Source organism: Hypomesus nipponensis, chromosome 10, assembly GCF_054491055.1.
Source record: "Hypomesus nipponensis isolate SF chromosome 10, ASM5449105v1, whole genome shotgun sequence".
Taxonomy (NCBI): domain Eukaryota; kingdom Metazoa; phylum Chordata; class Actinopteri; order Osmeriformes; family Osmeridae; genus Hypomesus; species Hypomesus nipponensis.
The window spans coordinates 16,722,264-16,743,376 of record NC_140370.1 but is presented as its reverse complement, the minus strand read 5'-3'; the positions used below and the strand labels follow the sequence as shown (position 1 = coordinate 16,743,376).

General features: G+C 49.8%; 2 protein-coding genes across 2 annotated transcripts in view; both read right to left on the bottom strand.

Annotated features, from left to right (window-relative positions):
• Positions 1-5,304, bottom strand: part of fndc7rs1 (fibronectin type III domain containing 7, related sequence 1) — a 35,641-nt gene extending 30,337 nt beyond the window's left edge. Inside the window, exons 1-8 of the mRNA XM_084707657.1 lie at positions 5,275-5,304; positions 5,000-5,018; positions 4,186-4,446; positions 3,791-4,054; positions 2,622-2,722; positions 2,369-2,537; positions 1,950-2,210; positions 394-654 (exon numbers count right to left, since the gene is read on the bottom strand). Coding sequence (XP_084563783.1) covers positions 394-654; positions 1,950-2,210; positions 2,369-2,537; positions 2,622-2,722; positions 3,791-4,054; positions 4,186-4,446; positions 5,000-5,018; positions 5,275-5,304 — 1,366 coding nt within the window. The remainder of the gene's footprint in view (positions 1-393; positions 655-1,949; positions 2,211-2,368; positions 2,538-2,621; positions 2,723-3,790; positions 4,055-4,185; positions 4,447-4,999; positions 5,019-5,274) is intronic.
• A 4,026-nt stretch (positions 5,305-9,330) lies between these two features.
• Positions 9,331-17,462, bottom strand: fndc7a (fibronectin type III domain containing 7a). Its single transcript, XM_084707856.1, has 14 exons — positions 17,336-17,462; positions 16,850-16,868; positions 16,405-16,662; positions 15,459-15,716; positions 14,356-14,613; positions 13,984-14,238; positions 13,071-13,325; positions 12,722-12,979; positions 12,366-12,623; positions 11,866-12,120; positions 10,994-11,260; positions 10,627-10,656; positions 10,392-10,428; positions 9,331-10,149 (listed from the first exon to the last, which is right to left on the bottom strand). The coding sequence occupies exons 1-13, from the start codon at positions 17,390-17,392 to the stop codon at positions 10,397-10,399; spliced, it is 2,460 nt and encodes an 819-aa protein (XP_084563982.1). The 5' UTR covers positions 17,393-17,462; the 3' UTR covers positions 9,331-10,149; positions 10,392-10,396.
• Between the last annotated feature and the right edge of the window lie 3,651 nt (positions 17,463-21,113).

The window sequence follows — 21,113 nt, the reverse complement described above, 5'->3', positions numbered from 1 at the left end:
ACCACTCACACACATCCCCCCCCCCACTCACACACACACACAACCCTTCCACACACACACATTCACGCTAAACACACGCCCCTCCCCTAAACACACGCCCCTCCGCTACACACAAGCCCCTCCCCTAGACACAAGCCCCTCCCCTAAACACACGCCCCCTCCCCTAGACACAAGCCCCTCCCCTAAACACAAGCCCCTCCCCTAGACACAAGCCCCTCCCCTAAACACACGCCCCCTCCCCTAAACACAAGCCCCTCGCTAAACACAAGCCCCTCCCTAAACACAAGCCCCTCCCCTAGACACACGCCCCTCCCCTAAACACAAGCCCCTCCCCTAAACACAAGCCCCTCCCCTAAACACACACAATCCCCCTCCTCCCCCAGCCACACTCACAGGTCTTGACGTGTTTGGGCGGGCTTGATTCGCTGTTACACTCAGCGCTGACGGCGTAGACCGAGTACTGGTAGGAGTTGCCGCAGTCGGTGTTGGTGAAGAAGCAGGCCGTGTCTGTGGTGCGGCACTCCACACGCTCGCCGTTGGTGGCCAGCGATGTGCCCACGTAGTAGTTGGTGTTGTTGGTGGCTGTCCAGGCGAACACGATGCTGTTGCTGCGACACTCCCTGAACACCTCCAGAGGCACGGGGGCACAGGGGACTGGGGGAGTGGGGGGTCAAAGGTCATATTGCTTTTCATTAACGAATAAACCCATTGAAACAAGCAGACTCAAATTACGTTGTCAATCTCTGGGAGTCCACTCTCTGGGAGTCACTCTCTGGGAGTCAATCTCTGGGAATCACTCTCTGGGAGTCAACCTCTGGGAGTCACTCTCTGGGAGTCAACCTCTGGGAGTCACTCTCTGGGAGTCCACTCTCTGGGAGTCACTCTCTGGGAGTCACTCTCTGGGAGTCAATGTCTGGGAGTCACTCTCTGGGAGTCACTCTCTGGGAGTCACTCTCTGGGAGTCGCTCTCTGGGAGTCACTCTCTGGGACTCGATCTCTGGGAGTCACTCTCTGGGACTCAATCTCTGGGAGTCACTCTCTGGGAGTCAATCTCTGGGAATCACTCTCTGGGAGTCAACCTCTGGGAGTCACTCTCTGGGAGTCCACTCTCTGGGAGTCACTCTCTGGGAGTCACTCTCTGGGAGTCACTCTCTGGGAGTCAATCTCTGGGAGTCAATCTCTGGGAGTCAATCTCTGGGAGTCAATCTCTGGGAGTCACTCTCTGGGAGTCACTCTCTGGGAGTCCACTCTGGGTAGGATCTTAGCTAGAATCACGATTCAAACAGTTCAGCTACCTAGCTGCTAACTGAAAATATGTTTTTGAAGGGAAAACTGATTTTTTTTTCTTTTTCTGGAAAGTGTCATGCACAAATTAGCATATTTGTGACGTCATAAGCACCTTATAAATCTAAACAAAAGTGAAGCAAACAAACGTCAATCTCTCTCTCCCCCCGCTCCCCCTTCCCCGGTCATGTGACCTCAGGGCAGACAGTGAGAGCATGACAGCATAACCCTGTCCCTCCCGTCTGATGGTTGACCTTTCACTTGACTCCCTGTTGAATACAAGCATGTATAGAACATAGAGACAACACCGGTCTGTCTGTCTGGTGGGGGGGGAGTCCCTGGAGATCCAATCACAGGGATCAGTTGTTTGAGACGACCAAAGTCATTATGTCTAGGAGGGTGTGTGTGTGTGTGTGTGTGTGTGTGTGTGTGTGTGTGGGGGGGGGGGGGTAATTATATACTGTATGTTTGAGATATTAGTACTGACAAAAGAACGTGGGGGAGAGAGGAGTGGGGGAGGAGGGTGATAGAGAGGGAGGGTGATAGAGACGCCTAAACAAAGAACCCATATTCTGAGCAGGAGAGAGGGAGAAAGGAAGGGAGATGGAGGGAGAGAGAGGGAGAGGTGGAGGTAGCCAGAGAGAGTTCCAAGTGTTCCCTCTCACCTGTCTCGAAGGAGGTGGTGGTGTTGGAGGTGGCGGAGCAGTCGGCGGAGATGGCAGTGACGTCGGCGCGGTAGGTCTGGCCGCACTGCAGCATGGTGATCTGGCAGGACGAGGAAAAGGACGTGCAGGACAGCGACGTGCCGTTGCTCCCGGTAACGCTGGCCCGGTAGGACGTGGCCCCGAACACGGGCACCCAGGAGACGGTTACCATGCCGTTGGAACAGCTGTACGACACCGAGATGGACGACACCGGGGTCATGGCTGGAAGAGGGAGGAGAGAGAGAGAGAGAGAGAGAGAGAGAGAGAGAGAGAGAGAGAGAGAGAGAGAGAGGGGGAGGGGGGGGGTTAGTCCATCTGTCCTGTCTGTCTGTCTGTCTGTCTGTTTGTCCATGCATCAGTCCCCCATCCTCCCTACTCACTGGAGGTGGTGTAGGTAACGTTGCTGGGCTCTCCTGGGTCCATGAATGCATTGACGGAGGACACCCCCACTGTGTAGGTGGAGCAAGGCTCCAGGCTGCTCAGGTCCATAAAGGTTCCTGTGGTGTTCTTCAGGTAGGGGGCGCTGCCTGGGGTTCCACTTTTCAACACCTGGGGGAGGGGGGGGGGTGAGGTCAGTGGTGGAACATCTTACACGTCAAGATGTATTGTTGTTGTTGCTGTTGTTGTGGTTACCTGGACCTGGTACAGGAGCACATTGGTGACCGGTTGCCAGCTGACCCTGGCTGAGCTGAGCCCTGTGGAGGTTATGGCTACACCTGTGGGGGGCTGGACCACTGGAGGGGGGAGGGGAGGAGGGAGTGGAGGGGAGGGGAGGAGGGAGTGGAGGGGAGGGGAGGGGAGGAGGGAGTGGAGGGGAGGGGAGGGGAGGGGAGGGGAGGGAGGGAGGGAGGGAGGGAGGGAGGGAGGGAGGGAGGGAGGGAGGGAGGGAGGGAGGGAGGGAGGGGAGGGGAGGGGAGGGGAGGGGAGGGGAGGGGAGGGAGGGAGGGAGGGAGGGAGGGAGGGAGGGAGGGAGGGGAGGGGAGGGGAGGGGAGGGGAGGGGAGGGGAGGGAGGGAGGGAGGGAGGGAGGGAGGGAGGGAGGGAGGGAGGGAGGGAGGGAGGGAGGGAGGGAGGGAGGGAGGGAGGGAGGGAGGGGAGGAGGGAGGGGAGGGGGGAGGAGGGAGGGGAGGGGAGGGGAGGGGAGGGGAGGGGAGGGGAGGGGAGGGGAGGGGAGGGAGGGAGGGAGGGAGGGAGGGAGGGAGGGAGGGAGGGAGGGAGGGAGGGAGGGAGGGAGGGAGGGAGGGAGGGGAGGGGAGGAGGGAGGGGAGGGGAGGAGGGAGTGGAGGGGAGGGGAGGGGAGGGGAGGGGAGGGAGGGAGGGAGGGAGGGAGGGAGGGAGGGAGGGAGGGAGGGAGGGAGGGAGGGAGGGAGGGGAGGGGAGGGAGGGAGGGAGGGAGGGAGGGAGGGAGGGAGGGAGGGGAGGGGAGGGGAGGGAGGGAGGGAGGGAGGGAGGGAGGGAGGGGAGGGGAGGGGAGGGGAGGGGAGGGGAGGGGAGGGGAGGGGAGGGGAGGGGAGGGGGGAGGGGAGGGAGGGAGGGAGGGAGGGAGGGAGGGAGGGAGGGAGGGAGGGAGGGAGGGAGGGAGGGAGGGAGGGAGGGAGGGAGGGAGGGAGGGAGGGAGGGAGGGGAGTTCTCATCAAATCATTGAGGTAAAAGTACTGTAGAACATAGCAGACTTTGACTTTTAGACTTTTAATAAATTAAACTTCAAACCCTAACTTCAAATCATCCCCCTTTAACTCCTGCTCTGCATCGAAACAGAGAGGTCATTAGGCCTACACACCATGGTTTGGCCATGTCACTTACATGTTGTAATGGTTCTAACGTTGCTGGCGGCGCCCAACCCGGCCTGGTTGGACGAGTAGACAAAGCATTTGTAGTTTGTTTTAGGAGTGAGATTCTCCACCTGTCCGTTCAGAGTCGTATAGGTGTGGTTGTAAATCTGTTGGTTGTTGTCGAACTTCTCCACGATCAAATAATAGCGGTCGGCTCCGGTAACAGGGGACCACTCAAATCTTATCGAGCTACTTGAAATAGCCTTGGAAAAAGTTATTTGCGATGTGCCGGGAACTGGAAAAAAAAAAATATATATTAGCCAGTTGCTGTAATAGCTTACTGCAGCCAACTTTATACTCAATGTGCCGTAATTAAAAGTAGATATAATATTTGGATAGGCCTGTTGGTTGGTGATGAACTATTACCTGTCATCGCAATATCCACCTGCGTGCACATCACGTAATAAAACTGGAAAACTTTGAGCGTGACATCGTAGGTCGTCCCCGGTCGCAGACCTTGAACCAGCTTCTCGGTGCTGGACGCCGTTAACGTCACGACCACCGGAGCAATAGTCGTAGAGTTCACGACCCGTAGGTCCAGAAAGTAGTTCGTTGCTCCAGAGTATACGCTCCATTTAACGTTGAGTGTTGATGCAGAGGGTGACGTTATTGACGTGATTGGACAAGCTGGAAAAAGAGAAATGTAAAACAGATAAGATACATTTGATGATGGGTTGAAGCACCTTGTCAAATTATTACTACTGCAGACATCCATGGGAGATCGAGCCGCAGAATCCTGTATATTTACGTGTGAGTGTAGAATGTAAATATTTAAATAATTAGAAAAACTAGGACTAGCCAATTGAAGGATTGTCCGTGAATAAAAAAAAGAAGTTGCTCAAAAATGTAAAGCAGCTGTTGCAGAAGGCCCGTCCAACTAACACCTGGAAGCTGTGTAGAACCTTACAAGTGACCCTTCAAACAAAGGTCCAGCACCATCTAGGATGTGGAACCCTCTCACGAAAGAACCACACTTAATGCCGCACAGCACCTTATTGAACTGAAAAGTTTTTTTTCCAGTTATTCTCATATATTCTTGTATTGCCATTAAGGGTCGAGTATAGCCTGTGTTACACGTGCACCTGTGCACCTGTGCATAAGAGCATCTCCATGATGTCACAACTAACTCTAAAAAACATCAAACAAGTCCTTGATCTCTTCAGAGGGCAACAACACTCACCTGCCAAAGCTTTCTGTACCTGAAAAAAACAAACAAAAAAAGCAAAGAAATGTGAAAACAACCTAAAACATACCTCACAAAAAACGACAGTAATATTTTTTCTGGTTAAACACCAATATTCCTTCTAAGGGACAGTCAGTGGACAGTTACCTGTGTCAGAGACAGAAGGGTGAAATATAGAAACAGAGTTCCCAGCGTATCCATAATATTTGTTCAGCTTTCAATAAGTTACATCCAGTGTGCTCTGGTCTGGGAAGAGGAGCTGTTCTGCTTACCTGCGAGTAGAGTTGAGGTAGATCATGCATGCCATAACCAATCACAGCATCCCAAACCAGCACAGGTAGACTCCCAAAGCCTGTGGGCTTATTGCTGTAATGAGAAGCAGGTAAGGGTGTGTGCGTGTGTGTGTGTGTGTGTGTGTGTGTGTGTGTGTGTGTTTGTGTGTGTGTGTGGGGGGGAACTCCACATCCTTGCTGTAAATGAGTCATTCCATCATTCACCACAACCTTCTAATGGAGTCAGGTGGCTGAACGGTGAGGGAATCGGGCTAGTAATCTGAAGGTTGCCAGTTTGATTCCCGGCAGTGAAAAAAATAAAAAGACGTGTCCTTGGGCAAGGCACTTCACCCTATTTGCCTCGGGGGAATGCCCCTGTAGTTGCTCTGGATAAGAGCGTCTGCTAAATGACTAAATGTAAATGTAATGTGTCTAATTAACAAAACTGTCCATAACTGATAGACTTTCCTCTAAAGTTCTACAACAATTATAATTCCTGTCTGAAACCGTTACAAGATGAGGTAAGTTGGGTGAGTGACTGGTGAGCTTGTGGAGGTGTTGGGTCCTTGTGAAATAACTAGGTACTGTAATATCAAATTGTATCCTTGAAAGGGTCTAATATTGGAAGTTAGAAAGATACTGGGCATGAAATCCAACAGTGATTTTCTTTGTGAAATTATGTAAAGATCCAAATGATCTTCTGCCATGTGAGGAGTGTGTTTGAATTGGAAATGTTTGTGTGTGTGTGTGTGTGTGTGTGTGTGTGTGTGCGTGCGTGTGTGTGTGGGTATACAACGTTTACATGTCTTCGTCTGCCGGTCTTTGTCAGGAGACAATGTCAGATTACTGTCATTGTTGACTGCTCTGACTTTAAAGACCTACAGAGTGGGGTAAATGAATATGCCCTTGTGATTGAGAGACTGTAACTCAAGCCAGTATATTTTGTCTTTAACACAAAGAGTTAAAAAATGATTAAAGAGATTAAAGCCAACAAGTTTTTTCTCTCTCCATCTCTCTCTCCATCTCTCTCTCCTTCTCTCTCTCCATCTCTCTCTCCATCGCTCTCTATCTCTCTCCCTCTCCATCTCTCCATTCCTCCATCTCTCTTTCCATCTCTTTCTACATCTGTCTCTCTCTCTCCATCTCTCTCTCCATCTCTTTCTCCATCTCTCTCTCCATCTCTCTCTCCATCTCTCTCTACATCTCTCTCTCCATCTCTCTCTCCATCTCTCTCTCCATCTCTCTCTCCATCTCCCTCTACATCTCTTTCTCCATCTCTCTCTCTATCTCTCTCTCCATCTCTCTGTAGATCTCTCTCTCTATTTACCGTCTCTGTCACTGAACCCCAACTGTGCACCTGCAATCTCTCCTTCACTCTCTTTTTCTAGTTTCGCTCTTGTTTCTCACAGAAACAGTGTACAGTTCATGTGTCACGGTTCACACGGCGTCTGAGCGCCGATCTGCGTCACCGGAATATTCGACGCACCTGTTTTGTGTTAAACTCATTAGGATGGCTATATAGGCTGAGATGTCTCTTACCTCGTTGTCTCATTCTTTGGTTTGTTATCGAAGGCCGTGTGGCATTTGCCATTTGTTCTGAATCATGTTTATTTCTAAGTAAAGTTCTTGTGCACTTTCATCCCAAAACACAGACTCCTTGCCTGCTTTATCACATCATGTTCCCATCCCGTTCATCTATTTTAAATCAAGCGACAACATTTTTATTTGTATTATTTCTTTTCTGACTTGCCCCCCTTGCCCCCCTTGCCCCCCTGGCCCCCCTGGCCCCCCTGGCCCCCCTGGCCCCCCTGGCCCCCCTGGCCCCCCTGGCCCCCCTGGCCCCCCTTGCCCCCCTTGCCCCCACTTCTGAGAAAACACCTCATTCAGCCCCTAGGTTACATGATGTGTAATCTGGTATTGAAGCCCAACAGTTCACCCATCACTGTTACCTCATCCAGTTCCATTCGAATCGATTCCGTCCTATGTCACATTATCATAACTGTATCCAAAACAATTCCGGTATCTGGAGATCATGTAAGAGAATGTGATAGCCTGTTGTGCGTAGAGCGTTGTGATGAAGATGCCGAGACAAAGCAGGAGCCTCACAATGCATTTCTCTCCCCCTCTCCCTCTCCCCCCGCCCCCTCTCCCTCTCCCCCCTCCTCCTCTCCTCCTCTCAGTGGGGACTTTTGTCCCGGGCCTTGTGCGATGCCGGGCTCATTCTCCTACGGAATGTGAAAGTGTGGCCCGCGGCCTTGTGTTCCCGTGCTGGTGTTTACCGTCAGCCCGCTTGTTTCTGTCTTTTGGCGCCGTGCGTGAGAGACCCCCACAGACACTTGTGTTACACGGGGCTGGTGTGGAAATGTGCTGCTAACATAACTGGGCATCGGTTGTTTTTGTGGAATTATGTTTTGACTTGTTAGTTATTTACTTGGTTAGTTGGTGTCTTGATTTGTTGAGTGTCAGGGACAATAACAGTTTGTTATTTCATTAGGCCTACATTTACCTTGTATGCATGTATCGTTATAACATCAAACAACTTTATGTTGACATTATGTTGTGTCTTGGAACACAAACAACATTCTTCTGAATATGAATAAGATATGAGAACAGTTGTGTATTCTACAGGATTTAGATAATATATATATGCGTATTTTATTTTTATTAGTTTATGAGTCTTAGACGGATACACACAAGAATGTAACTATTTTGTGACCCGAATTTCCCCATTGTGGGACGGATAAAGGTTTATATTATCTTATCTTGTCTTAACAAAAGATAGAACCCATTCCAGAACCACAAATCATTCTTTCTGACCTGGAAACTGTACATTCTGGAACATTCTCTCTCTATTGTTACAAACGGTTTAATATATCGTGTTTTTTTTGGAGTGTCACTCTTATCCACCCTGAACGAGGGGAGTACCCCTTCTCTCATGTCTCACAGCCATGCTACACACAAACATTAACACCAAACACTGTCACGTTGCAATTTCAGGGAGTCTTTTCATTGTTTGAATGAAATCAAGTCAGGCAAGTGACACCTCTCACTCATCCCTCTCTCCCTTCCTCACTTCATCACAACCCCTGTCACGTTCCCTCCTTTGTCTCTCTCTCTCATTTCTCTCTCTCTCTCATTTCTCTCTCTCTCTCTCTCTCTCTCTCTCTCTCTCTCTCTCTCTCTCTCTCTCTCTCTCTCTCTCTCTCTCTCTCTCTCTCTCTCTCTCTCTTGTTGAGGTGAGGGACCGTCCCGGAGGGTTAGTAAATCTATCCTCTCACCTTCCGGGGACAAAGGCCTCTCAGCTGGCAGGGCTCGTGCTCTGATCAACCTGTCCCCTCGCTCGCCCATTCACACACCTGATCCTGTTATGGCGTCGAGCCCTGATCAAAGAGACGGCTTTGTGCTTGTTTACTCTAGCGTGCTGTCCCCAGGGAAGAGCTGTCCCCGGGGAAGAGCTGTCCCCGGGGAAGAGCTGTCCCCGTCCTCAGGGACCAGCCGTCACCGGGCACCAAGGACTAGCCGTGGTTGCTTAATTTGTGTTAAGGACGTTTACTTAGTTTGTTATTTTTTTGCTCCTACATTTACCTTGTATGCATGTATCGTTATAATATCAAACAACTTTATGTTGACATTATGTTGTTGTGTTTTGGAACACAAACAACATTTTTCTGAATATGAATAAGATATGAGAACAGTTGTGTATCCTACAGGGTAAAATAATGTTAAGATTCTATATATATATTCTTTTTTTTAAATTAGTTTATGAATCTTAGACGGATACACACCAGAACGAAACTATTTTGTAACAAAAGATAGAACCCTTTCCAGTTCCGTGAGGTGGTTCTTGGAACCACAAATCATTCTTTCTGACCTGGAGACTGTACATTCTGGAACATTCTCTCTCTATTGTTACAAATGGTTTAATATATCATGTTTTTAAAAAACATGTTTTTTTTTTTTTGTGGAGTGTCACTCTTATCCACCCTGAACGAGGGGAGTACCCCTTCTCTCATGTCTCACAGCCATGCTGCACACAAACATTAACACCAAACACTGTTATGTTGCAATTTCGGGGAGTCCTTTTATTGTTTGAATGAAATCAAGTCAAGCAAGTGGATCGAAAGATCCATTCTACCCCCAGCCATCTGATCCATTACATGCATATCTCCGGGCAGGTTTGTCAAATACACCTGGCCCATTTCTGCAGCGACCTGTTAAGGCTGGAGTCCAGGATGAGTGACCCGGTGCACACACCTGTGGATGCGCTCTGCTAGGGGGGGGGGGGGGGGGGGGGTCCTAAGTTCCGGAAGGTTCTTTAGTTTTGTAATAAAACTTGTTTATATTTTAAGATTTTAAAGGTGATATCTGTTGGTAGGAGGCCACACTGTCTCGTGGTTCAGATCACACTGATATTTGATATTCATGGCATGGAAGAAAACTTAGTAGAAAAGGAAATAGTTAATCAGGTAGAGGTTAGCAAAACAGGTCAAAGATGTCAGATAAAGGTAACAAAAACAGAATATGCAGACATGCTAAACAGGCAGTTCTAGAATGGGTAATGGTTCTAGAATGGGTAATGGTTCTAGAATCGGAGGTATATCGAAGAGCAGCAGAGCAATCATAGAAAATGTGTAATTCACAACCTTCTCCTTTGATTTCAGAAGAAGACGTGTTGAAGTCCATGCATCTCTCACACAACACACAGTCCAGCACTATTATTTATCCATTAGCATTTGTGAGGTTTACAAAAAAGCACTTAGTAGAAAACAAAGGAAAAACAAAGAGTTTGTGTATAAAATGTTTCCATGTTTTAATTGTTTCACTTTTTAGTTGTTTTTGGGTGTCGAGAACTTCCTGTCGGTGTGCTTGGACTTCCTGTGGGACAGGAACAGGAAGACAGGTCAGAGGTCAGTTGACATCACATCTCTACTCTCTCTCTCTCTCTCTCTCTCTCTCTCTCTCTCTTTCTCTCTCTTTCTCTCTCTCCCTCTGCCGTCCCTGGTGACGAGCCGTCCCTCTGTGTTCTGAGAGATGTCGCTCCTGTCTGGTGTTCACGCTGTAATGATGTCCGCCCTTACTGGCTATCTAACACAGTGGCTCTGATGGGCGTCACTCACTTTGTCTAATCCAGGCTTCGCTTTCCCCGGTAGATCACTGAAAGAGACAGAATTGTATTTTATTTTGTTTTCCATTAGTATAGTATCTGTTACATTCGGATAAATCCTGGATGATTCAACCACAGCCTGGTTAGATCAATTATGTAATTACTGTAGAATTTAATACACATTTTAAAAGTAGAAAATACTTGTATTGTGTTGTATGAGTTGGCTGTGTTGTATACAGGTCACTTACCCATCCCTACGTTGCTCCCTGCACAAGACACTGAGGGAAGATAGGAGCACATTAGAAATAAACACACATTATCTCACACACAGTCACCCCTCCCACCCTGCCCCCTCCCCCTCGCCCCCTCCAGCTCCCCCTTGCCCCCTCCCCCTTGCCCCCTCCCCCTCCCCCCTGCCCCCTCCCCCTCGTCCCCTCCCCCTCCCCCCTGCCCCCTCCCCCCTCCCCCCTGCCCCCTGCCCCCTCCCCCTCGCCCCCTCCCCCTCGTCCCCTCACCCTCCCCCTCCCCCTCCCCCCCTGCCCCCCTCCCCCCCATCCCCCTGCCCCCCCCCCCCATTCCCCTCCCCCCCTGCCCCCTGCCCCCTCCCCCCCTCACCAGAGTACATCCTCTGGGGGCAGAAGTGGACCGGCCCCCCGCCGGGCCCCAGGGGGGCCACCACCACCGTGTACACGTCCCCGCAGGCCACTTCCTGGATGTGGCAGGAGCTGGCCCCGGGCGCGGGGCTGCAGGTGTAGTTGGCCCCGGTGCCGTACAGGTCCACCGTGTGGTTCTGGAGCGCCGGGGGCCCTGAGGAGCGCCACAGCACCCGCAGGGAGCTGTTAGCCATCCGGTACAGCTTCACACTGCTGGGACAGCAGGCACCTGGGGCCAGGGAGGAGAGAGAGAGAGAGAGAGGTAGGAGAGAAGAGAGGGGAGAGAGAGAGGTAGGAGAGAAGAGAGAGAGAGGTAGGAGAGAAGAGAGGGGAGAGAGAGAGGTAGGAGAGAGGAGAGAGAGAGGTAGGAGAGAGGAGAGAGAGAGGTAGGAGAGAAGAGAGAGAGAGGTAGGAGAGAAGAGAGGGAGAGAGAGAGGTAGGAGAGAGGAGAGGGGAGAGAGAGAGGTAGGAGAGAGGAGAGAGACAGACAGGTAGGAGAGAGGAGAGAGAGAGGTAGGAGAGAGGAGAGAGACAGACAGGTAGGAGAGAGGAGAGAGAGACAGACAGGTAAGAGAGAGGAGAGAGAGAGGTAGGAGAGAGGAAAGAGAGAGAGAGAGACAGGTAGGAGAGAGGAGAGAGAGAGGTACGAGAGAAAAGAGAGAGAGACAGGTAGGAGAGAGGAGAGAGAGAGAGGTAGGAGAGAGGAGAGAGGAGAGAGACAGACAGGTAGGAGAGAGGAGCGAGAGGGTGAGATGAATGCTCACCCTGGACAGCCGTGATAACAGTTTGCGTGTGTGTGTGTACGGCCGTGTGTGTGTGTGTGTGAACACTCACTGGAGGAGAAGCCGTGATAGGAGCACTGGGCCTTGTGTCCCGTCCTGCTTATGGCCTCCAGACTCACGCTGTAGTTGGTGCCACACGTGATGCATCCCAGCAGGCAGTGCGTGTCCAGCGTGTGACACTTGGCGTGTCCCCGTGGCGACGAGAGTGCCGTGATGTAGGAGCGGGCTCCAAGGGCGGGGGACCAGGTGACGTTGGTCATGGCCTGGGTCACCTGGTCGACCGTCAGGGAGGACGGACAGCAGGGGGCTGGAGGGAGGGGGGAGAGGGGGAGGGAGGGAGGGAGGGAGGGAGGGAGGGAGGGAGGGAGGGAGGGAGGGAGGGAGGGAGGGAGGGAGGGAGGGGGAGATGGAGAGGGGGGAGGGGGAGAAGGAGGGAGGGGGGAGAGGGAGGGATGGATTGAGTGTGCTTGTTTTTTTCATCATTTTTTCATATTTGTTCTGTAGTTGATGTGTGTGTGTCCATGGTGTTTGTGTGTGTGTGTGTGTGTGTACCGGTCTCCAGGGCCAGGCTGTAGCTGGGCAGGCTGCGTCCTGCGGGGGAGCTGGCGACCACGCTGACGTCGTAGGACGCTCCGCAGGGCAGCGGGCTGAGCTGGCAGGACGAGGAGCGCGTCGTGCAGGAGTGGCTGTCGCTGCGGCCCACCGCCGTGGCAACGTAGGTGGCGTTGGGGTCGTTGGGGGTCGTGAAGACCACGGTCACACTGGAGGAGTTGGTCTGGGTCACGTTGACGATCTCTGGAGTACAGGGAGCTGGGGGGGGGGAGTGTGAATGACCTGTTTTATGTATGTTTCAGGGTAAGTGTGTGTGGTACTTGCAGCTTGTGTGTGTGTGTGTGTGTGTGTGGTACCTGTAGCTTGTGTGTGTGCTGGGCAGGTGTGGTTACATCCTCTCAGCTCGCTGCAGGGCGTGACGACCACGCTGAACACGCTGCCGCAGTGCAGATCTGACAGCGCGCACACCGGCGCCGTGTCGTTACAGTGGATGACATCATCACTCTGCGCCGCCGTGGTCTCGTACAGCTCCGCCCCCCGCACCGGCGACCACGTGATCTCCAGGGTCTCCGTGGAGACCAACGCTATGACAACATCCTCCGGGCAGCAGGGAACTAGAGGAGAAGAGAGGAGAGTGTGAGAGTGTGTCTCCTTCACGTGTGTGTGTGTGTCCTCCACATGTGTGTGTGTGTGTGTCCTCCTTACTGGTGGTGTAGTTGAGCACTTCCCCCTGAGGGCTGGCCCCGGCCTGGTTGTAGGCGAACACGGTGGTGAGGTAGGTGTAGCCACAGGAGCAGGAGAAGCTGCAGGAGGTGCTGGTGGTGTTGCACAGCTGCTCCGCCCCGTCATCTCTCTTCACAAACGCCATGTAGAACTCCGCCGACACCACCTCGCTCCACAACACCCAGCATCCACCTGGAGGGTGCTCCTCCACCCAGGTACGCTCAGGGGGGCACGGGACTGGGGGGGTGAAGAGAGATCAATACGTACATGTGTGTGTGCATGTATGTGTTAGCATGTGTCTGTTAGCATGTGTCTGTTAGCATGTGTCTGTTAGCATGTGTCTGTATGTGTTAGCATGTGTCTGTATGTGTTAGCATGTGTCTGTTAGCATGTGTCTGTTAGCATGTGTCTGTATGTGTTAGCATGTGTCTGTTAGCATGTGTCTGTTAGCATGTGTCTGTATGTGTTAGCATGTGTCTGTTAGCATGTGTCTGTTAGCATGTGTCTGTTAGCATGTGTCTGTTAGCATGTGTCTGTTAGCATGTGTCTGTATGTGTTAGCATGTGTCTGTTAGCATGTGTGTGTGTGTGTGTTAGCATGTGTGTGTGTGTGTTAGTGTGTGTGTGTGTGTTAGCGTGTGTGTGTGTGTGTTAGCGTGTGTGTGTTAGCATGTGACTGTTAGCATGTGTCTGTTAGCATGTGTCTGTATGTGTTAGCATGTGTCTGTTAGCATGTGTGTGTGTGTGTGTTAGCATGTGTGTGTGTGTTAGTGTGTGTGTGTGTTTTAGCGTGTGTGTGTGTGTGTTAGCGTGTGTGTGTTAGCATGTGTGTGTGTGTGTTAGCGTGTGTGTGTGTTAGCATGTGTGTGTGTGTGTTAGCATGCAGGCCCACTCACAGGTAGAGACATTCTGTGCCTGTGACGGGTCGCTGGGCCCGGCCGTGTTCTCCGCCGTCACGGTAACGGTGTGGTTCTGACCGCAGACCACAGGGTCGATGATGCAGAAGCTGTCTGCTGATGACGTGCAGTTCTGGCCGGTGGTGGAGCGAGCAACGTAGTCCTCAGCACCACGCACCATCGACCAGTACACCACCATCCCCACCGAACGCCCCTGGGTCAGTTGCACCTGGATGGGGTCAGGGGTGGGAGGACCTGGGGGAAGACAGGACAGGACAGTCAGCTGACTATGGACCACGCAGGAATCACTTAACCTTTGACCCCCCACCCCAATTTTACCCCACCCCTCCACCTCCCCCACCCCCTGCTCACGTGTGATCTGACAGACGGTTTGGTCGTCTCCAGGGCGACCCTGGGGGTCCCAGGCAGTGGCCTTGATGCAGTAGATGGTGCCGGGCTCCAGGTTGGCAAAGGTGAAGGAGGGCGCGGTGGAGTTGACCTTCAGCCGCGAGTCGGAGCCCTCGCGGATGATGCACAGGGTGTACAGGACGGCGTGGTCTACCGGGGCCCACGTCACCCGGATGGTGTCGTTGCTAGGAGACGTGGAGTTCAGCTCCGGGGCAACCACGACTGGAGATGACGCGGGCGAGAGGAGAGAGAAGAGGATTGGTGAATGGATAGATGGATGAGTGGATGAATGGATGGATGCAAGATGGATGACACACAGGTATTCACATCAATAAATTACATAACTATGAGCACAATGACCGGCCGAACGAATACACCCACCCCAGGACTCTCAACCACAGAAAACACACAAGCAGAACACCTCTAATAAAAGCACAGAGAAGATAAAAGAACTGTTATTAAAACTGCCACCGGTCATCAACCTCACACAAAACCAAAGTGAGGAGGGCTGAAACGGAGCCTGTGTCATCGTGTTACTTCCAGGATCCTTGGGGAGAGGAGACAACCTAGTTCTCAAGGTCTCTGCTTTCATACAGTGAGGAGAGAGAAGGGGTGAGGTACGGTAACCAGACCGATGGGCCCTGGGGCCTGGGGCTGCCACTCTCTCAATGCTGGGGTGGAACCATGCCTCGCCAGGGACACCAGCACACTGATGGGGCCGCACCCAAGATCAGAGGAACGCCCTACGCTGATCACTATCTTGAATAAACAACTTTAATTTCAGGATTCTGGATTAGTTATGGGAGGGAGGGGGGAGGGAGGGCGGTGGAGGGTGGTGGAAAGCAATTGTCTGTGTTTTCAAAACTCATGACCACCAACCAAGCATTGGAAGACAAATTGTGTTTCTATAGTTATATCTAAAGGTGTATCTACAGGTGTTCCCACAGGTGTATGTCTAGGTGTTCCTACAGGTGTATGTCTAGGTGTTCCTACAGGTGTATGTCTAGGTGTTCCTACAGGTGTATGTCTAGGTGTTCCTACAGGTGTATCTTCAGGTGTATCTCTACCTGTCGTGATCTGGACGGCGGGCCATGAGGGCTGACTTCTTCCTCCTGAGTTGACGGCCATGACGTTGATGGTGTACTCTGTGTACGGATTCAGGTTCAGCACTGTGCCGGGCGAGCTGGTTACCATGGTTTCAGTCAAAATGTCCCCCGACTCCGCACGCAGGATGTAACCAGTCGCCCCGGAAACCTCTCTGAAGACCACAGTGATGCTGTCGCTCTGCTTGGAGTAGGCCTGATCAATGGAAGGGACCTCGGGAGCTGGGGGGCACACACACACATGTAAATACACACACACACATGTATAAATACACACACACACACATGTATAAATACACACACACACACATGTATAAATACACACACACACGTGTATAAATATACACACACATGTATAAATACACACACACATGTATAAATACACACACACACGTGTATAAATACACACACACACATGTATAAATACACACACACACACATGTATAAATACACACACACACGTGTATAAATATACACACACATGTATAAATACACACACACACATGTATAAATATACAAACACACATGTATAAATACACACACACACATGTATAATATACACACACACATGTATAAATACACACACACACGTATAAATATACACACACACACGTATAAATACACACACGTATAAATACACACACACACATGTATAAATACACACACACATTTACACACATACACAGAGTAATTTCATAAAATGTTCCTCCCCCTTAAATAATTAAGCATAATCCCATCATCATCCTCCTCTTAATTCAAGTTCAATCTGTAAACACATCACAAAGTAATAACATTCAAAGAGATGATCACTGGCCATCTTTTTGAGTAATTCAATAATTAAAATGACACTGGATCCTTCATGTTTGACAGTAACTGGATATTAGGCTAGAACCGGTGTTTACGCACACACCCGTAGTCTCGACGGTATTTGCGCTGCTCAGCACGTTCAAGGACTGGTCCATGGCCTCCACCTGCATGGTGTACAGCGTGTTGGGAGACAGGGAGTTCACTGAGCCCATAACCGAGTTTCCGCTGAACTGGGCGAAGACGGACGGCTCGGGAGAGTTCTTGGGCGTAGCGGTGACCTTGTACGAGCTTGCACCGGCGTGGCCGCTCCATCGCACCGTCATGCTTTTAGACGTTACGGTGAACACAGACAAGGTTATGTCTGTGAAATACACACACATACACAACAAATACAATCTATTATCAATCATATCAATTACACATATTAGTTTAATTCCTTTCAGAAGGTCATAGTGTTGGAAGTTAAAAATGTTACAGACATAATTAAACTTGAGTCAATCTAATTATTTTCGGTTTGAAATTGTAGGGGTAAATTAAAAGATTATTACCGTTTTGTGCTGCACATATCTAGAAATAAAAGTTTAAATGCAATTGTTAGTTCTTTTTTTAAAATCATAAATACTTGAAATAGCTCCCAAATTGTCCAGGATATCTTTTCTAGGGTCATAGTGGCCGTTGCCATTAGAACACGGGGCAAATTACACCGTGAACCCGTATCATGTTCTCTGTCCATGGATGGTAACAGGCTGCAATTCTTTTTCTTCACTCAGCACAGATTTCAGAACTGGTATTTTTTTCAGGTCTGAATGAATTTGTCTATTGAGCAGAGGTAGGGCATGTCGTGTGCAGTTGTTGAAAGCCATCTTTTTCAAAAGAGCCACTGTTCTTATTTTCCACCTTTTATTTGTATCCTACACGTAAGTGAATAACGGTATTGTTACAAAAGCACGTCAATGTTAACAGATAACACATATTTGACTGTGAAAATATTAAGAATCAAAAACGTTTTAAAATCTGTGTGTAAAGTATCTTACCTGTGTTAGGCTGAATAAAAACCAAAGCTTTAAAACTTTAAAATGTGATTCTTCCATTTTTCAAGTGTTGCGGAGCGCCGGTGCCTTCGGGCTACTCTGTTTGAAGCTGTCCGACTATGTCTTCGGGGGTACAGCAGGAGATTAACTTTACTTTTTTTTTTGGAAACGACAGGTCCTTTATTGTTTCAGCGAATACCAAAGAGCCCTGGCGCGTGACCCCTCCCCTAGATAGCGCGCCAGCGGGCCTATCAGCGCGAGCGGAGGACACAAGACTCACCTGAGTGCGTGTTGAATGGAACTAATTGGATAAGAAGGAGGACCAATTTGCCTCGAGCTAGACAGTGCAGTGAAAAATGTTGAATCTGTTTGAAACTGTTTGACTTTTTCCATTACTACCTTTGTAGCCAATTTGATGGGCGAAGTGTACAAAATAGTTATATAGCAACATTACAAAAGTTGAATTTGTATGGATAAAACTGTTTCCAATATTGTTGAAATCAGACTAGTGATTACCTCAAGTGCGAATGTCTTCATTTAATAACGTCTAAAATACATAATTTATATACTAAAATATCACTTTATTAAAAATACATACTGGATAGATTAATACATGTTTCCATTCTGCTGCGCGCTCCGAAACCAGCAGCGGAACATTGTGACCCCATTCTTTCTTTCTGTTGAAAGTTTCTGCCTTGAGGGTGAGTTGTGGTCCCCCATAGGAGTTGCACTTGTTGATATCCACCGAGATGTTGTTCTACACTATAGCTATCAGACAAAGACAGCGTCTCTTTCACCCTCTCTGTGAATTTCCACACAGTCCATCACTGCAGGGGCAAAGCACCAAATACACATTTATGACACTGAACATGTAAATCATTAGTCGTCTAATATTGTGTCATGTTTTCTTTCGGCTATTCGACATGAGGGCCTATGCGTATGGAGGACCAAACCTGCCATATTTAAAAATGAATGAATGTTTGGTCCTCCATATATGCGTCCCCTGTTGTATAAAACGTTTCCTCAACACTACTGTCGCAGACTCCTTTTTCGTTGACACACACTTTTTCGATAACTACAAAAATACGTCAGAGCCCTTGAATTGTCTCACAAAAGAAAACATCCGATTAGTCAAATAAGAGTCAAGCAATGGTATAATAGGATGTTCGATTGTATAGCCTAGTTAAGTCTTGACATAGTTAAAATAGCTCATTTAAATAGATTAGGTGCGTCTTTCATGGAAGACAAAAAGTGGTAGTTCCCAAAATATGGATCACAATGTCAATGTCACAGTTCATCAACCGATGGGATTGTGCAACAATGAGCGGCACGAAGCCATGAGAGGTTTAGCCTACATACACTGCTTCATCCACAGCTTACTTTCGGTCAAACAAAGGTTTAGGGAAGAGCGACATAATATGCTTCTCTGGGAAGGGTGCGCGGGAAGTCAAGTCCCAGGAGAGCGCGTGAAGGTCAGATCTCAAGCGGGAGTTGTGTTATGTCTGTAACGACAAACACCCTATATGCTAACACTACCCCTAGATATTGGTGTTGACGTTTAATGGTCTCTTAAGATTGACAGATGTCCTTACTGCCCGCCCCCAAACCTACACCTAGAAGTAAGGTGTGGTATAAGGATAATGATCATTTATTGTCATTTCAAAAACATGGTAGGCTACATGAGCTGGAACAAAATTGGGTAGCCTACTGAGGTCCGATTAAACCACTCACAAATAAATAACTAAACTATCATACATAAATCATAAATAAATACAAATAACCAATCATACACACACACATAGATACATACTAAAATAACCTCAGAAATTAGCAGCATGGTAAAACTTGTAACTTAAAACAGTGTAACTTTAGGTCAAAAGTTCAGCTTGTCAGTTCTGGGGGGTTAATAAGTCTGACAGCTTCTGGGGAAAAGCTGTACTTAAACCTGGTTGTTCTGGTTCTGATGCTGCAAGAGGAGAAAATACCATGGTATGATGCCTACAAGGAGTTCCCATATTTTGGGAGGGGGGATATGGGGGGATAAGGGGGAAAGGAAAGGGGGGGGGGGGGTGGACCGACCGTGTGCCACTGACTTTCATACCAGACTAACACTCCTCCTTCGTACAGCACTGACTCACTCCACCAGAGACTGTGTCTCCTCGTTTGAGATGACAAAGACACCTGTCATCACAAGTGGTCCTTCTCTGCTGCAGCCGTGCACCTGCTACCTGCAGTCTAGGTGGTCTGGCCTGTAGCTTGTGTGTGTGTGTGTGTGTGTGTGGAATGAGAGAGAGAGGGAGATCACATTTTAGCCTGTGGGGCTCATGGTCGACTGTTCCCTTAATGTTAGTGTACTTCTCTTTCTCTCTCTTTCTCTCTGTACTTCTCACAGACATACACACTGGAGGAAATCCAGCTTGACGTAATGAAGACATCGACACCTAAGTCAGTCAAGGAGCAGTTTCACACCTCTGGGAGTTGGGAACTAAGTTTTCACTCGTCAGACAGGAAAATTACTGAAGAGCTCTGCTGACCAGAGATCACTCTGAGAGCAATACCCTCAAATGATTCAATAAACAAACATGACTTCCTGTTTTTCTTATTCGTCTCAGGAAAATTTGAGAGGAGCGTGAATATCCAGTAGTTTCAACTACTGACCCTAGCTAGCATTGTAGGTCTGTGTGGGTATACTGTATGTATAAACATGTCCACTTACCATGACCACAACATCAGTGTAATTTCCCCCACGTCAGAAAGTTGCAACTTCAGCTCGTCTGAAAGTTTTTAAGAGTACTGAATGTGTTGTTAGAATGTGGACGGTGGAGGCAGGTGGAGAATGTGAGAAAAAACAGAACATCCTGTATAATGGGGCTTCCCTAACCGCTCAGCCACTTGACTCAAACTCCAGTTTGTGAGTGTGTGTATGTGTGTTGGTACAGTTTGTGTGTTCATGTTAAGACATATCAGGTCTTCCTTCAAACAATCAGAGAGGACAGTCCAGGAATGTTGCCCGGAATCCTCATCCTTCCTTTCCGACACCAAACAAACAACAAGGAAACACTACACCCCTCAACCACCCTGACCAGGCCCCAGCCCCAGCCCAACCCAGCCCAGGCCCCAGCCCAGCCCAGCCCCAGCCCCAGCCCCAGCCCCAGCCCCAGCCCCAGCCCAGGCCCCAGCCCAGCCCCAGCCCAGCCCAGCCCAGCCCAGGCCCCAGCCCAGGCCCCAACCCCCGGCCTCAGCCCCCACGGCTACACCCCAGACAACAGCGCAGTCCTCCCACAGAAACCTAGTAAGCCGCGTTTTTGTGTCGCCTCTCCACAGCTCCGCCACAGCGGGGCCAGTGGAGGTGTCGGATGAGTGAACTAACCATTTTCTGTAACTGAATATCCCGAATGTGGCCTAGTTATGACAAACTAGGTCTCCTTCTCTGTTGTCTCACAGACTCCTGAGAGAGACTGGGAGGACCTGGGTGGAGGGACACATAGGTTGGACTGTAGAGGTGTGCGTTCAGTGATGGCTGTGGGAACTAGGGGTGCTGCAGCACCCCCTGTTGACAGCACGAGAATATAACACGATATGACATGAAAATCCACCACCGTGGCACCGCCCAGCAACATGAAGCCCTCCCCAGCAACCCCCCCCCCCCCCCATCAAATATGTCCCCACTCCCACCCCCCCCCCCTCCCGCGGCTATGCATCCAGGTGATACCTGGATGGGAGAACATCTAAGCTGTTCTGAGTAAAACAAATGGAAAAAAAAGAACTCTTACAACAAAAA